The 17,507-nt window shown below is 31.6% G+C and overlaps 1 protein-coding gene across 6 annotated transcripts in view; it reads right to left on the bottom strand.

Annotated features, from left to right (window-relative positions):
• The window catches only part of LOC145967385 (uncharacterized), a 34,783-nt gene extending 17,369 nt beyond the window's left edge, over nucleotides 1-17,414 (bottom strand). For 3 of the 6 annotated variants that reach the window (XR_014437390.1, XR_014437391.1, XM_083092232.1), the window contains exons 1-7: nucleotides 17,150-17,412; nucleotides 16,332-16,467; nucleotides 16,060-16,250; nucleotides 14,819-15,981; nucleotides 14,000-14,657; nucleotides 13,742-13,910; nucleotides 13,261-13,659 (exon numbers count right to left, since the gene is read on the bottom strand). Coding sequence is in view for 3 of the 6 variants with exons in the window: in XM_083092232.1 (XP_082948358.1) it covers nucleotides 13,262-13,659; nucleotides 13,742-13,910; nucleotides 14,000-14,657; nucleotides 14,819-15,981; nucleotides 16,060-16,173 (2,502 nt within the window). In the remaining 3 variants the exon portion in view is untranslated. Of the gene's footprint in view, nucleotides 1-13,172; nucleotides 13,660-13,741; nucleotides 13,911-13,999; nucleotides 14,658-14,818; nucleotides 15,982-16,059; nucleotides 16,251-16,331; nucleotides 16,468-17,149 lie in introns of those variants that run through there. The other 3 variants (XR_014437389.1, XM_083092234.1, XM_083092235.1) reach the window with 3 other exon arrangements.
• Between the last annotated feature and the right edge of the window lie 93 nt (nucleotides 17,415-17,507).

Below are 17,507 nucleotides of genomic sequence, written 5' to 3'. Positions count from 1 at the left end.
CTTTAAATAAAATTTTGGTAAAGAAGAAAATGTCTTAGAATTACGTCAGAAATACGTGTTGCTTAAAATAACGTTATTTTAATAATGAAAAGTTGTTCCGGATCGCCGGCCGTCCGACGTTGCAATCAGCTGATTGCTACACGCGATGTGTGTATGGCGGAGTGTGTGCGTAAGAGAGAGAGAGAAAGAGGGAGAGAGGGAGGGTAGGAGGGACAGACATTCATACACACGCACGCACTTTTTTTCTCGCTCTCTTTCTCTCTTTTACGCAACACTCATACACTCTCTCATTCAGTCTCTCACTCACACTCTCTCGATCACTCACTCACTCACTCACCTGCTTACTCACTTGCTCATTCACCTTGTAGCAGCGTAGCGAATCTTCATGCTATGTATTGTTGTATCTGCTGCACGGTTATGATTGCTAGAGATGCGCGACACATTGAAATTTTTTCGATTATTAGTCTCACACTCGATTGACACAATACAGATTACGCGATAACGAGTTTACTGTTTATTCACTCACTATTGATTTATCGATACCAAAAATTACTTTCAAAGAAACGCGAATGCAAACAGCACATGACTCGACGCGAAGCGACGGACCGCGGAGACTGCGCGACCACAAGAGTTATGTTGCCAGAAACGCGACACGCGACATCTAACAAACGACTTGCGCGTGGCGCGTGATTGACGCGAGATAAGACGAACGATCGGCTAAAACCTTCGCATTGCGAATGCGGTAGAAAACATGAAACGTATAATGACATACTTAAAAAATTAATTATTTATTATAATAATTATTTATTATAAATAATTAATTTTTTAAGTATGTCATTATACGTTTCATGTTTTCTACCGCATTCGCAATGCGAAGGTTTTAGCCGATCGTTCGTCTTATCTCGCGTCAATCACGCGCCACGCGCAAGTCGTTTGTTAGATGTCGCGTGTCGCGTTTCTGGCAACATAACTCTTGTGGTCGCGCAGTCTTCGCGGTCCGTCGCTTCGCGTCGAGTCATGTGCTGTTTGCATTCGCGTTTCTTTGAAAGTAATTTTTGGTATCGATAAATCAATAGTGAGTGAATAAACAGTAAACTCGTTATCGCGTAATCTGTATTGTGTCAATCGAGTGTGAGACTAATAATCGAAAAAATTTCAATGTGTCGCGCATCTCTAGCAATCATAACCGTGCAGCAGATACAACAATACATAGCATGAAGATTCGCTACGCTGCTACAAGGTGAATGAGCAAGTGAGTAAGCAGGTGAGTGAGTGAGTGAGTGATCGAGAGAGTGTGAGTGAGAGACTGAATGAGAGAGTGTATGAGTGTTGCGTAAAAGAGAGAAAGAGAGCGAGAAAAAAAGTGCGTGCGTGTGTATGAATGTCTGTCCCTCCTACCCTCCCTCTCTCCCTCTTTCTCTCTCTCTCTTACGCACACACTCCGCCATACACACATCGCGTGTAGCAATCAGCTGATTGCAACGTCGGACGGCCGGCGATCCGGAACAACTTTTCATTATTAAAATAACGTTATTTTAAGCAACACGTATTTCTGACGTAATTCTAAGACATTTTCTTCTTTACCAAAATTTTATTTAAAGCATAATTTTATGTTATAAGATAAAATAGTTAGCGACTCATGCGGTGATAATCACCCGTCGGGCGGTCAGCTGCGCCCGCGCTCGCGGCACGCCGCGCCGCTCCTGCCTGCCTTCTGTACCCGACGCGTGATTTACTAACTATTTTTGCTCATAATTCAAAAACTACGCTTCAAATCAAATTTTGGTAAAGGAAAAATTGTCTTAGAATGGTGTCAGGAATATGTCATTTTATAGACGGATCGTTTTTCAGGATCGCCCTGTATATACACACACACATATATACGCATGGTATATCAAAAGATGAGATTAACCAATTAGGAAATGAAAGAAAAGAGCTTGAATAGAGTACATAATGCTAATAAACATTTTGTTTTCGATGGTTTAATAAATATAGCGCTTTATACGAGCGTATAAAAAGCGTTGAAACCTCTTAATATTTCAAAAAGTACGCATTTTCGAAAAAAATATTCCACATAAATATATAAAATTTTAAGTGATGCAGTGCATAATAAAATTAGTATGACCTTTTTTTTTGAATGTGAATAGCAAGGTGATTTTTGCGTGAGCTTGAGAACACTAAAAGTCATACTAATTTTACTATACAATGTATTAAAATCTTATAACTTTTGTATGGAACATTTTTTTCGAAAATCTGCATTTTTCAAAGTATAAGTATATTAAGGGATCTCAACGCTTTCTGTATACCTGATTCCGTATAAAGTGCTGTATTTATTAAACAAAAACAAAAGAAGTTTATTAGCATTATATTATACTCTATTCAAGCTGCTCCTTCACCTCCTAATTGGTTGGTCTTATCTTTTGATACATTGCATATATTATTTTTTAGAGATTAAAAGGTGATAAACTTCCTAATATATATCAAGATTAAGGTCATCTAATCTGAGTTCCCTTTGTCAATTTATCAAAAATGTATCTCTTATTTTGACCTAGTCTATAATCTATCTCTAAAAATCATAAAAATCAGAGACACTTATAGTGTTTTTATTAGTTTAACTAGTATATTGCGGAGAACTGGAGAAAGTCCTATAGATTTATAAAAATTTTTCTCCACAGAGCTATTTTATTTTATATATCTACTATCTATTCAACTACTTTCTTTATACAATCCTGAACTGCATTTGAGAACTACATTCTTAGCGCTAGAGCGTCACTCTATTTTTTTTACTTACAGAAATTTAAAATTAAACAAACATAGAGCACGCTCATAGCACTAAAAGCATGGTTCTCAAACGTAGCCCTATTTAGGCAATATTGATAGCTTTTAAAACTGTAAAATGATACAATGTAGATAATATCATAATTTTTTTTAGTTCCTCCTCTCTATTAATTATCTAATACTCAATTCTCAATTATCTAATACTCAATTCTCAATTAATTCATTACAAATTAAAAATTATCAAAAGATCATTATCTTCTTATGATACATCGATATACTTAAAAAACTTGGCTTAAAATTGTGAAAACAAAATGTATTTTTGATAAAGAAGTTTCTTCTGTAAATAACAGATTTTTATATATTGATTTTAATATATAATGCAATTTCTATATCCGATTCCAAATACATATTTCAATAAAATCATTCAATAGAAGCATTGAAAATCGATTTAACAAGGAAATATGAAAGTATTTTCGATTTAAATGTGTGGGTTTTGATTATTAAAACAATTTAAAATAAAGAACATGTATTTTTTTATACGAACATTCTCTCGTATTTAAGGACTGAAGTAATTCTTCGAAAATAATTCGGTATATGTGATTTGGAGCAAATATCAGCAAAACAATATATAAAATAAAATATATAAATAAGATATATAAAAATGTCTTTTCTTATAATGCTCTTTACAATTATACATTGATTTTTCGAAAATATATTGTTTAAAATATCGACTCCATATTAAAAATTTTACGAATTTCGAATATTTTGTAGAGCTAAAAATTGAAAAATACTTTATATCAAAATATGATAATATAACTTTTCGAAATCGCATTTTTGGGAAATGAGCAACACTTGATATAATATACAGTTTCATATTCTATATTATAAAGTAACAATGAAAATAGATATTTCTAATTACATATATACATAAAATAGTGTATTAGAAAATACTATGAGAAATAATATAAACATAAAACAATAGTAACCCACTTTTGGTAAGATTATGTAAAAAATGAAATATTCAAAGATATTAAATAAATGCTTAAAGATAATTAAAGAACGATATGTATAAAAGGAAAATAAATACATTTTATTCCCAGATATAAAATCTATTCTCCATTAGAATACAAAGAATTACAAAATTTATTTATCAATAAAAAATGAAATGAGAAGAGTAAAATATAGCAAATGCAAATAAACCTAATATATAATGAATATTTAGAGCAAACTTTAAAGAATTACAATATGTAATGTAGAATTACAATGTAAGATTGAAATAAAATAAAGATAGACAAATTTATAAAATCAAAGTGCAGTTAATTAAGTAATTAAATATTAATCTCTAAGTAATGTTTTATTAAGCAATAATATTTAGATACAAGTAATAATATATCATTGATCATGAAAAGTGTACAATAATAAGAGAATAAAGAAACAGAAAAGTGTGCAAAATATTCTGCCTCTCACGATTTCAGAAATAATGCTACAACGTAAGAACAATCAATATAAAATGAAATCTTGTCTATAGAGAGATAAGAAATTCCAATGAAAATTGGATATTATGGAAATAGATTGAATATTATAAATAAAATCTGGTATTATTTTTTTCACGAATATCATATATCTGTCTACCATAAATATATAATCTCATATATGATGTATTTTATTTGTATTTACGCAAGATTTTCATTTATCAAATATTTGGTACAATAATATTTAATAAATATCATTAAATAATAATATGTATTATATATATTGTGTGTTATAAGTTATATATGTGCATTATATGAATATGCTGGATATACATTATATGGATATATTATTATATACACAAATATAAATATAAATTTTTTTAAAAACAAGTATTAATTTTTTTAAATAATTTATATAATTTATATAAAAATGATATCATATTCAATATAATTATATGAATGAGGAGAATATATGAGTGATAGGGAAAGGGAAAGAGAGAGGGGGAGGGAGAGGGACAGATGGAGGGGAGAGAGAGAAATTGATATTATTATAAATTACATATTTTTTATCTTCTTTATAGAAGTGTAAGAATATATTTACATTTTCTATAATTAATTTTAATCATATATCAACTCACTTACTTTTAGCACCTGCATATTTCTTCTTGAATGTACATATCAAATATTTTTGAATAAAATCTCGTCAAAAATATTGGAATTATTTGTTTAATTTCATTATTTTATCTTTTATTTAATTTATTTATATATTATTCTATTCGTTATATATTTATTTACTATATTACATTTTATAATATGTCCTAAATTATGTATGTATACAATTTAGGGAAGGGTGAGAATATCAAAAAGAACAATATTGCAGAATGAAGACGCAACATAGCGCGATCTATATCATGTGAAAAATATTTCGGAAAGTCATATTATCATAGATAAATGAATTTGATGCGAAACATTCTTTAATTTTTGTATTTATAAAAAATTCGAGATTTATAAAATTTATAGTATAAAGTAGGGATATATTTAAAAAATATTATATTTTCGAAAAATTTAATATTATAAAGAGCATTATAGGAATCATAAAACTTATGTCTGAAATTTTTTTTTATATTTATTTTATTGTATCAAATATTATACTTACATTGTTTTATCAATATTTGATCGAAATCACATGTATCGAGATATTTTCGAGAAATTGTTTGTAAACACATGAAAATCATCTTATAAAAAAAATACATATCTCTTATTTTAATTGCTCTATATGTTTCAAAGCCTATTCGAATCGAAGCAAAATTCTTTCATATGTTTCTTCATGTTTCTCTTAAATTTAAGATTTAAATATTCTTTTAATTGGAAGAATTAAATCAACCATATTAAAAAATTTATATTCTATAAAGATTTTTAATTGTCACTACTATATATACATAGTGAGAATACAGATTAATGGATATTATCAATTTTATATTCTTTTTAATATCAGAAATATTATAGATAATCTATTATAGAATCTATTATAGAATTTCTATTATAAGTTGTTTCATATTTTTTTCAGATAATCTTTTCAATAATTGAAATTAAATTAAATTCAAGTTAAAGATTCAAGAATTTTTTACGAATCTTTACAAACTTCTACAAATCTCTTTCTCTACTAAATTTGTTTTAGGAGAAACCATAAAATCTTATACCCGTTTAAAAGTTAAAATTTTTAGAAATTATCTAAGTACTAATATGAAAAAATAATATACTAATTTCTTCATTGAAAAACATATTAGTTGCTCATAATAATTTCCCTCAATCGGATAGATGAAGTTATCTTATTTCAATGCTACAAAGATGTGATTAATAGAATTTCAGATTCCTGAAAACTAGGCTTCTCTTTAGTACTCTAAAAATTTCATCAATAGTTTTCCAACTTTCAATATTTTTAAAACAGTGTAGACATTAATTGCCAAATAATACAAATATTAAATTTAAAAGTTTACGAAAGTATGTAAAAACTTCCTTTTCTTCTACAAATGACTAGAAAATATTTACATATTCTTCCACAAATTTTCAATAATATCTATAATTCATTTCTCTACAATTCAAGTTTGTTAATATCTTTTATCTGTTTCTTTCTGAGACAATGATTATGAAACATATGGTTACACAATTTAATTTTCTATAAATCTCTTTTCTGACTCCAATTATTTCCGCCTTAAATAACCCTTTTTTCTAGTAAGAATATTATATTTTCTAGTAAGAAAATTAGTAAGAATATTATATTTTCTAATAAGAAAATTATATTCAATTTTACATAAAAAACAAAATTACTTCATAAAACAAGAAAAATATTTAAGTTTATATAGATAGCCAATGTAGCATCTCAAATAGCGAACTGACAAACTAAGAGGTAAAAGACTATATGCAGAGCATTAATATTTAAATCGGAATATCCCCAAGAAGAAAAACTGAAAAAAATTGTTTTGAAAAGATAATTTATATGAAGAATTATATTTTTTACACATTATCATAGATTGAGTACTATGATACATTTTAACAATTTCTTTATGAAGATGAAAAAATAAACAAACATGATTGTATAAACTTTGTCTTAAGAGAAAAGAAATAGAACAGATTAAGATACAGTCATATTTTTTTTATAAAAAAAACTATTTAGATTTAATATTGTTAATTTGCTATTTTAATTTGCTGTTTTCATATTGTTCATCTCCAACTGTGTTAGCCACATCTTTTGAAACTATGAGATTATTTATAAAGAGAAATCTGACTGAAGCTAAATAAAACATCACAACTTTCTTTCAATACTAAACTTAAAGCTTGAATCCAGATTAATTAATTTAGAAATAGAAATCACATACATTCTAAAAACATTATTAAAAATGTAAGCATCCAAATTTTTAATTATTAAATTTACAGCTATGATGTCTCTATTCAATGCCTATGAAAAATTTTTAATAAAAATTAATTTTAGAAATTAATTTTGCTTAATTTTTGTTCTAAAGCTCTAAATAAATTGTTTTTCTTTTTTCTTAAGAATAATTTTCTTTCATTTCTCATACAATTTATAATTTTTCCCTATTGTTTTCACATTAAGAAATAAATTCAAAAGCTTTGCTATTTCAGTTTAGCTACAAATATTAAACTAACGACCTGACAAACTCCTAAACACGTCATCCTTTCGTTTTAACTAACGACTTTAAATAATCTTCAAAGATTAATTTTATTTTATATATTATTTGTATATGAGTGTGTATGTGGGCATGCATATATGGGTATGTGTATGTATTGTCTTTTTCTTCATTTAATCGATAAGAGTTTTTAGTCTTATAATATTGTTAATTTGCTATTTCATACTGTTCATTAACCGTATCTTTTGAAACTATCCGATAGTTTAATATATTTGCTCCATGTCTATAGTCTAGACCTAAATTGTATTCAACAAATGTATCTTAGTAAATATAATATTACTAAAAAAATTATTTTAAAAAGGTAAATATTTACCTTTACACATCCACTCCCAAATGATTTGATTTTGATATATATTGCCAAGGTCACTGCCCTGAATAACATCCAAAAGGTTTTAGGCGTCGCTCGTTGTTTATTAAAAAGTTATAAACAAAAGAAGTTTTATAAGGTTCACAGAATTTTTGGACACCATGTACAATAATAGACCTTTCGTATTAAAAGTTATAAAGGAATAAACGTATTGAACAACATTTCAATTTCTTTGACCTTTACATATCGATTATATATCGATTATAATTGAGAATCTCGTTTTGTATGGAAAGTTGCAAACCTATGTGGAAGCGTACAATAATAGACCTCACTTCGCACTGACTCAAGGGTGATGTGGGGTGAACTTCGCTTCACGTGGAAAGTTGCAAACCTATGTGAAATCATACAATAATAGATCCCTATTGTACAGTTCCACATAGATTTGATTTCATTGTAAAGTTCTACATAGGTTTGTAACTTTCTACGTAAAGCGAGGTCCACATCACCCCTGAGTGCGAAATGAGGTCTATTATTGTACAGTTCCACATAGGTTTGCAACTTTCCACTCAAAACGAAATCCACTCCATACCACCTCTGAATAATTTATTAAATATTTCGTATTAAAAATGGAAAATAAATAATTAAATAACCGCGTATATGTCAAAAAAACATTCCATTAAGTGCACAAGATGTTTAAAGATTACGTGAAATTCGTGAAACTTTTTTTGTTTATAACTTTTTATTAAACAACAAGCGACGCCTAAAATCTTTTGGATGTTATTCAGGGCAGTGACCTTGACAATATATGTCAAGGTCAAGTCATTTAGGGCTGGATGTGTAAAGATAAATATTTACCAAAGAAAATTCACATTAATACATCACAGTAATACACGATCTGGCTATAAAGTTTTAGAACTAATTTTATAAAACATTCTTAAACAGCGTCACCTATCTCTCGTCACTTGAAATCTTTTGCATTAATCTTTAATTAATTTAACTATGTCTCTATATTAAGTTTTATCAATATTGGTTTAGTGCAGTTCAGTATTCGAACCTGTCTTGTATGACGTATTTGTTTTGTTTCGTCATGGAAGGGTTGTCAAGCAACGGTATGGGATCAAGTTTTGTGTAAAATTAGGTAAAATTACTATAGAAACGAATAAAATGATAAAAAAATGTAAAATAGATTGGAAAAAATTTCACTAAAAGCGAAGATATTCCGATTCTAAAAATCAAGAGTGAAAACAATGCTCATTGCTTTCTTTGATGTGAAAGACACGATTAGCAAAGAATTTGTTTCACAAGGGACAATTAATTGAATTTTATAAGACCGTCATGGAAAAAATTCTTGCGAGAATCAGCCGAGCTGAGATAAAAAAGAATGGTGATTAATTTCTGCTCAATTACAACGCTCCGGCGCATAACGCTGCAATCACTTTTTAACATCTAAAAACGTGACTGAACTTTATCATCCCTTTCAATTCTCCCAATTTGGCTCCTGTTGGTTATTTTCTTTCCCTCAAACTTAAATTAAAAAAGAAGAAGAAATTAAAGAAGAAGAAGAATCTGACGATATGAAGCAAATTCAAAGCAACGTTACAAGACAATTAAACAGCGTCCCAGTTCCGGATTTTTAGAACACCTTATATAAACTGGAAGAGCGCGCCAAGTTCTGTGTGGAATTAGAACAAATATATATTGAAAAATAAAAATGATAATATATTGAATATGAATACGATTTCTTTATTTTTGATAATGATAGTCCTAAAACTTTACTAGCCAGATCGTATATATGCTACAGAAAATTTCTTTCCAATATAGGTAATCAGTAAATGTTTTCTGTGAAATTTCTCTTCAACTTAAGCAATGGAATGTAATTATATACAGAAGATACTATAAAGATTAAAGCTCATGTATGTTTTATGTATTCAAGTAAAAAAAAGAATACGCGCAATATATACTTATTATGTCTATAGTTATCTCAGCATATCTGTTATATGAGTATAGCAAAACGAATATTGCAATACGTAGTATTGCAGCTTCTATTGATATAGAAATTAATAAATTCTATTTCTTTTTCTCAATAATCCATCAGGTAACTTGAGACGACCATAATTTGCAGCTTTAGATACATAGTACTTATGGAAATTTCCTATATTTTTCTACTTTCAAGTTTAATCACAATACTCACTTTACAAATTGATGCACCATAAATCGACTAAATCAAAATCGCAAGCGCAAAATCATTAATCATGCGTCACGATAATAAAAATTTAATGTACAAATTAAATTTCAACATATAAGCGAAAACTTAACTCAATCATTAATTAAATTTCAGCATGCAAATAAAAATAATTCAAATATTAATTAAGCTTTAGCACATGTAAGCAGTAATTTAATTAAATCACCGATTTTTTATATTATTTAATAGCGTTTTAAATTCTGGTATGTTGAACTAAAAAATTAAATTTTTATATATTGACAAATTCACAATTAATTATGCATTCATATTGATAAATTCAGTAAAAATAGGGTTTCACATAAGCAAAAAATTATTTAAGCTACGAAATAAATTAGTATGTATTAATAATGTGGGATCGTTCCAATTGCACACATTCCCGATCGGACACGACATTTCCTGATCGGACACAGTCCCGATCACACATGCTTTCGCCCTGTGCTTTTAATGCGAAACGAAGTCTATTATTGTACGGTTTCACATAAGGTTGCAACTTTACACGCGAAATGAAATTCAATTTACACCACCCTGTGCTTTCAGTGCGAAACGAGGTCTATTATTGTACGACTTCACATAGGTTTGTGACGGATCGGGACTGTGTCCGATCGGGTCTGTATTCGATCGGGAAATGTCGTCGTGTCCGATCGGGAATGTGCGCAATCGGGACTCACTCAATAAAGTATTAATATAATTACAATTTATATTCTACAATATCTTCTCAAGATAATCATGATATATTAAATTTATCAATTAATGATATAAATGTATTATATATTGGCAAAAATTGAATTAATTGGCAATATAAATATAAATATATATTTGTGAAATTTTTTACATATGAAAATTTAATTAAATTTTGAATTATGTGTACATATATATATATATATATATATATATATATATATATATATGCATACATATATACATACATACATACATACATACATGCGCACGCGCACACACGCGCGCGCGCGTACATACGCACATACATACGTACATACATACATGCATATACATATACATATACAGGGTGTCCGATTCGTGAAGGACCAAACGAAAAGTGATGATAGATTGGGTCAAACTAAGAAGAAAAGTCCTCTACCATTTTGCAAAATTCGCAATAATTATTAAGTTATAGGCAAAAATGTCTCAGCGCATGAGAAGCGATCTGTCTACCGCTTCTTATACTCTGAGACATTTTTGCCTATAACTTAATAATTATTGCGAATTTTGCAATATGGTAGAGAACTTTTCTTTTCAGTTTGACCCAATCTATCACCACTTTTCGTTTGATCACTTAATAATCACACACTACAAGCGGTTTACCGCTTCTCATGCGCCGGTACATTTTTGCTTATTACTTAATAATTATTGCGAATTTTGCAAAATGGTAGAGGACTTTTCTTCTTAGTTTGACCCAATCTATCATCACTTTTCGTTTGGTCCCTCACGAATCGGACACCCTGTATACAGGGTGTAACTGAAAAAGCGCCCACGCAAATAGCGTTATACCTGATTGAAAAACGAGTCGAAAAGTCCTGAACCATTTTTTTCTATAATGCTGAATAAAGCGGTAATTATTGAGTAAAGTTGCGCCAATAAGCACCGACCTTTAGACGGGCGCACGTAAGTGAGCCGCGCGCCTGGTAGTGTGCGTGAGCGCTACGGCGCTATGTCATGCTGCTATCGTGCAATATTCTTATGTGTCGTAATAATGCGAAAAACTTTATTTTGCATTAAAAATCATATTTCTTCTGTTAAAAGCGTTTCCTTAAAGAAAATTTCGACAAGAAGGCTAAAGGTCGGTGCTTATTGGCGCAACTTTACTCAATAATTACCGCTTTATTAAGCATTATAGAAAAAAGTTGTTCAAGACTTTTCGACTCGATTTTTAATCAAGAATAACGCTGTTTGCGTGGGCGCTTTTTCAATTACACCCTGTATATATACATATATGTACCCAGTCAGCCAAATCTGTTTTAACAGATTTTTTCAAGTGCCTGCTACAAATTGTCAGCAAAAAGACCGCAGATTGTATGCAAAACCTGTTATATCAGATAATGATAACAGAATGATAGTAGAAACGCTTACAAAATCTGCTGACATAATTTGATAGCAGAACACTAGCACAAACTGAGCAGGATTGGCACAGAATTATCATAACAGATTAGCAGCAGAAATCGAGCAGGATCTGCGCAATGCAATTTGATGTCAGATTGTCGGTAGGAACCGAGCAGGATTTGCGTACACAATCTCTGGTAGCAGATTGACGGCAAAAGCGGAACAAGATTTGCATGATTTGCATGATTCGATAGTTTCTTCGCTTACCGCTATGTAATGTACTCTCGCAATAGAATTTCTGTCAGAAATATATATAAAATAGCGATTATTAATGAAAGATCAAAAATATAATAACTATAGTTTTAATTTCTATCACTTTCTGATATCTATAGTTTTAATTTCTATCACTTTCTGATATCTGATACAAGAAGATGAGAATTAGAATATTAAACTGGTTGTAATCAATATGATAAATGGAAAATTATTCATTTACCGCCTATTTGAGACATAAAGCAAGAATTTAATTCTAAATAAATTATATTTCAAGTTTTATAAGTTAAATTTAATTATTTTTACCGTTTACTTTATTATTAATTTAATTAAATTGAACTAGTTCTTCGCTATATGAGATATAACGATATAACATATATTATATGTCATATTAGAAGAAAATTGTCGATAACTCGCCGATAAACTCCTATTTAACACCTGTAATAATTAATTTATTGCATTTATATAACATTAATATAAGTAAGCGCAAATCTTCAGTTTCTGGTATCAATTTGCCATCAGATTACGTGCGCAGATTTTGCTCGGTTTTTGCCGACAATTTGACATCAAATTGCATTGCGCAGATCCTGCTCGGTTTCTGCCAACAATCTGTTGTCAGATTATGTTTTATAAACTCTGTCGCCAGAACACAAGCTTAATGCGGACACAGATGGCTATGGTTCTGGGATTCTAATCGAATCTGTTGCCAATCTGCTGACATTTTGCTTACTGGGTGTATATATATATATATATATATATATATATATATATATATATATACACAATATATATACAATATATATATATATATATATATATATATATATATATATATATATATTGTATTAATATCATGGATGATATTTTGTGCAAATGTCTCTTTATAGAAAGAGCAAAGTGAAAATGGAAAAAATCACACAGCTGTACCTCACGAGAGACCCTGTGGCGTGAAGCAGATCTTCTCCAATTCGCCGGTTGATGAACTAACTGGCGATTCAGCTCGGTCATCCTGTTCAGTCGCTAGTTGCTCGCTATAGTAATGGGGTGTGCTGAGGTAATCGATTAGTCGCCGGGGTAATGGCAAAGTCGGGATCAAATCCCTACGCACCATCTTCAGGATGACAAATCTGCAAGTATGCTGCAGACTCTGTACTTGTTTGAATCGTGATACCGGATGGAGTAGTTGCACTCGCATCGGACCCAGGACTGGCCGCCGGTGTAGAAAGAAAAGATATCGACCGCTACGTGAATGTTCGACCGCATTCTCGATGAAGTCAACAATAGTATGTGACTTGAACTTTGTGCAACTACCGAAACTGAAATTACCTTATCAAAAGAAATAAATTTGATTAAAATGTATATATTTCATGATAATCTCAAGTTCTGTACAGAGTACAGTGAAACTTACCCTGATCATGTTCTATCCTTACATGTCGTACACAACTGTTAAGTCTAAATGACAAGGAAAAAATATAATGATCATCGCTACTGTCCCGTACGATGAATGAGCCATCTGGCTCATTGGATAATATCTTCTCCGCCGCTTCGCCGGATATAGGTCCCCAGTACCATCCGTACTATTTTGGAAAACGATAGTATTATAAAATATCTATTAATGATTTAAATATCAAGTTTAAACCGATTAAAAACAGAAAAATATACATACATCCTTTACTTTTTCAATACTGGCAGCAAAGTCCATACTTGTGTCCTCTGCGGTATCTTCTTCGAGTCGTGCGGCGGGCGACAACAATTCTCCCTGTTGTATCACGTTCGGAGATTCGCACTTGGGTGCCATTGCTGTGATAGCCTCTTCTGCTTGCTCCACATTTATCTGACTATTACTTTTAGGTAGAGGTGGCAACGCGCGCTTAAAAAACGGCAATTTTTGCGCGGACGATTCTATCTCAGAGGGAGCGGTGTTGTTGTTATTTGCATGCTGATCAGAATCAACATTCTCTTCTTCCTCAACAATCTCTCCCTGTACGATGCTGTTACGTTTCTCCACAAAATGATCCGGCGAACCCAGTCGCCGAAATCGGAAAATATTGCAAAGTGTTTGCTTAAGATTTAGTGAGAAATTACGCTGACTTTTCTTTATCTTTTCTCGCTCGGATTCACTCTTTTCTTTATGCGATTCATCGCGCGCTTTCTTATGCCTGATGCTGACAAACGCATTCCTTTTATGTTTCTTTGCATTATTAGAATTATTGTTATGATTGTTATTATTGTTGTTATGATGATGAATCATCAGTCCATTGCTGGTGCTCTTGTTGGACACTGGTGTGTCCGTGGACGAATCCGTATGCACATTACTGTTATACCTATTATTAAATAGTTAATTTGATAACAATTATACAAATGTTTAACTTAAAATTTAGAAACAAACAATCATCAAACAATCTACAAAAAATCTCGTTACTTTTTAGAAAAAAGGAATTTGTTTCTCTATATATTTTATTAATGGAAATTATGTTGTACATACCTATTATTATTTATACTGAGGGGTTTGGCCGTTGCGGCAAGATGTACTGGTGTATGGCCCAGTAGTGGCGTTTTGTCTCGCTTGATCTTGTTCTCGCTAGAGTCGCTCGAGCTCGAATATAACGTCTGTAGATATTGTCGCACTTCATGTAAAGTCATATGGATCGGTTCACCAATATTGTGTGCATGTCCATTCGATGTTTTAATATTATGACGACCGGAAGTGCCTGGCACACTATGTCGTTTACCTCCGTTACCCGGGTTGCCTTCGTTACAACAGACATCAGCCAGCAAGCGTTGAGATTTAATGACATGTGTGATGGCGCGGGATTTACCGCAATAATGGCGTGCTTGCTGAATGTGCGCCTCCAACTCACTCTGCGAACTCGCGGAAACGTTTCGCCGTCTTTTGCGATGGTGTCGGTGTCGTTTGGGTCTCTGCGGCGTTCGCAGGTCGTGTAACGGTCGTATCATGTCAATAGGCACCGTATAAATATCCGAATCGAACGGCACATTATACATATCACTTATTTCGCTTGTAGTCAATACATCGTGTGACATAGCAGATGTGATAAAGCTACTATCATCGGCCTTGTGGCCAAGCCCAGAGGTATTAATGGAATTATGTGAACTAGATAGTCGTGACGAAGCTAATGAACAGCGCGAGTTCGGCCGATTCAGTGTATTATACGGAGTAATAGTGATAGTAGCAGCACCCTGGCATACCGGTGGCGTCATTAGGTCCCATGTGCGTTTAGAATTGGTCTGTTGTGTTCGTGTTATCATTGAAATCGGATTTATGACAGGCGCGATTCTTCCTTCCGGCCAGGAGATGCGACAAGAAATTACTAGCGCCTCATCTACTGCCGATTGTACCAAATTCTCAGCGTAATCGTCGAACCAGCATGATGTTCTATGTCTCATCAATTGTGCATAGTTCACAATTGGTGCCGACAAAGATTCCGAATCTGGTGGCGATGGACTGTCCTGAAATTCTGGCGGTGGCTTGATTGCTACATCAACTACTTCAACTTCCAATTTGCCATCTGTATCACCCCAGCCTGGACCTTTCTTCAATGTGTTAAAATTCTCGCTGCACATGCCATCCGAATAATCAAAAGAATCTTGTGATAAAGATTTACTTTCTATGTCACTTTCTTGCATCTGAAATTGTATTTTATTTTTAAAATATTCATTGTTTGTAATTTGGAACTAAGGAAAAAACATGCACAGATATAATACCTCTATTGCAAGATGGGCTCGAACAGAATCACTAGATATTGAACCTCCTAGGCCACTGCTACCAAGATCACTGAGAGGCCCAGCACTTAGTGAACATGATGGCGGAGAGTCCATTTCAGGATTTATTTACTTCACTCTATGTGCCGGACAGCCTATAGTAGCCAGAATTTTTTATATTGCCACATTACTCTCTAAAATTTAATGATATAATTGTTAATATATTCTTTATTTTAAGAATAACTTCAAATTAATATTGTTGTCAAATGTCTAACCTGAAAAAAGGTATCAGAGGCAATATACAATCTTATGATTTTTATATTTATATATTGACGACTTGTACTTTGCGCATGGTCCATTATGAGTAACAAATTGCAATGACATTCTAAAGCAACACAGTTTGTTGCAATCCTACAACAAAAACATGATAACATAATTTGTAAATTCTGAGTATAGGAAAGAGACAAGACATAATCTTATAAATATCATAATTCCAGATGCGAGTAATGAAAAACTTTCATAATTTAGTTTGTCTATGGTCAACACTTTCAAAATTTTAAATATAATTTATAAATTTTTAATATATATATATATATATATATATATATATATATGTGTGTGTGTGTGTGTGTGTGTGTGTGTGTATACATGCACACATACATACATATGTACATTAGCACATATAAGTAAGTATAAAGTACAAAATTTACATTTTTTATAAACATATATAGTAAAAGTTTTTTATAAATGTATCAATGTAAATTTTTCGTGATAAGTTTACAGTTTCTAACCGTATCTGTCAGTTTAATAAATGTCAGTGTGGGGAATGTCGATTCTCTCGCCACACATTTAATGAAGGCGGTTATTTTATCAATCTCATAATACAATCCAAAAATAAATAAAATGCTAAAATTTAGTTTTAAATGCATAGTAACAAATTAGCTAAAAAGAATAGTTTCAAGCAGTGTCAAACTAGAATTGGAATAAAAGATTGACAGACTCGCATTGCATGTCTCGGGAGAGGTCGAGACTTTTTCGATGGTCAAGTTCGACGTAAGAGGAATTAAATGGATAATAACAACGCAATGATTACCTATGCGCTGAATTGGCCGGAACGCGTATACGATCCAAATTTCACCGATGTCGTCGCGTAAAGATACGCTACTCATGATTGTCGCATGACGCGCGCGAAGCTTATGCCGGGACCAATCGATATTTGTGAGACAACGCGGAGCAGCCTCGCCTTATATCACCTCGTACTATGATCAGTTAGGATAGGCAGGAGTGACGCGGACGAACTTTAAATTGATGTCGGAGATCTCGTGCGGTGACAATGCGAAACTTCGGTTTCAGGGTTAGGGCTTTTGCACACAGAACGCGTCAACACGTCCGAAATGCGACATGATAGCCAATCAATGAACGCATTCAGCAGATAACATCATTTAGTAGGA

The sequence above is a fragment of the Camponotus vicinus genome, unplaced genomic scaffold (assembly GCF_025532165.1).
Source record: "Camponotus vicinus isolate PSW18456_S1 unplaced genomic scaffold, iyCamVici1.0 SCAF_2, whole genome shotgun sequence".
NCBI classification, from domain to species: Eukaryota; Metazoa; Arthropoda; class Insecta; order Hymenoptera; family Formicidae; genus Camponotus; species Camponotus vicinus.
This window is presented reverse-complemented; position numbering and strand designations above follow the sequence as displayed.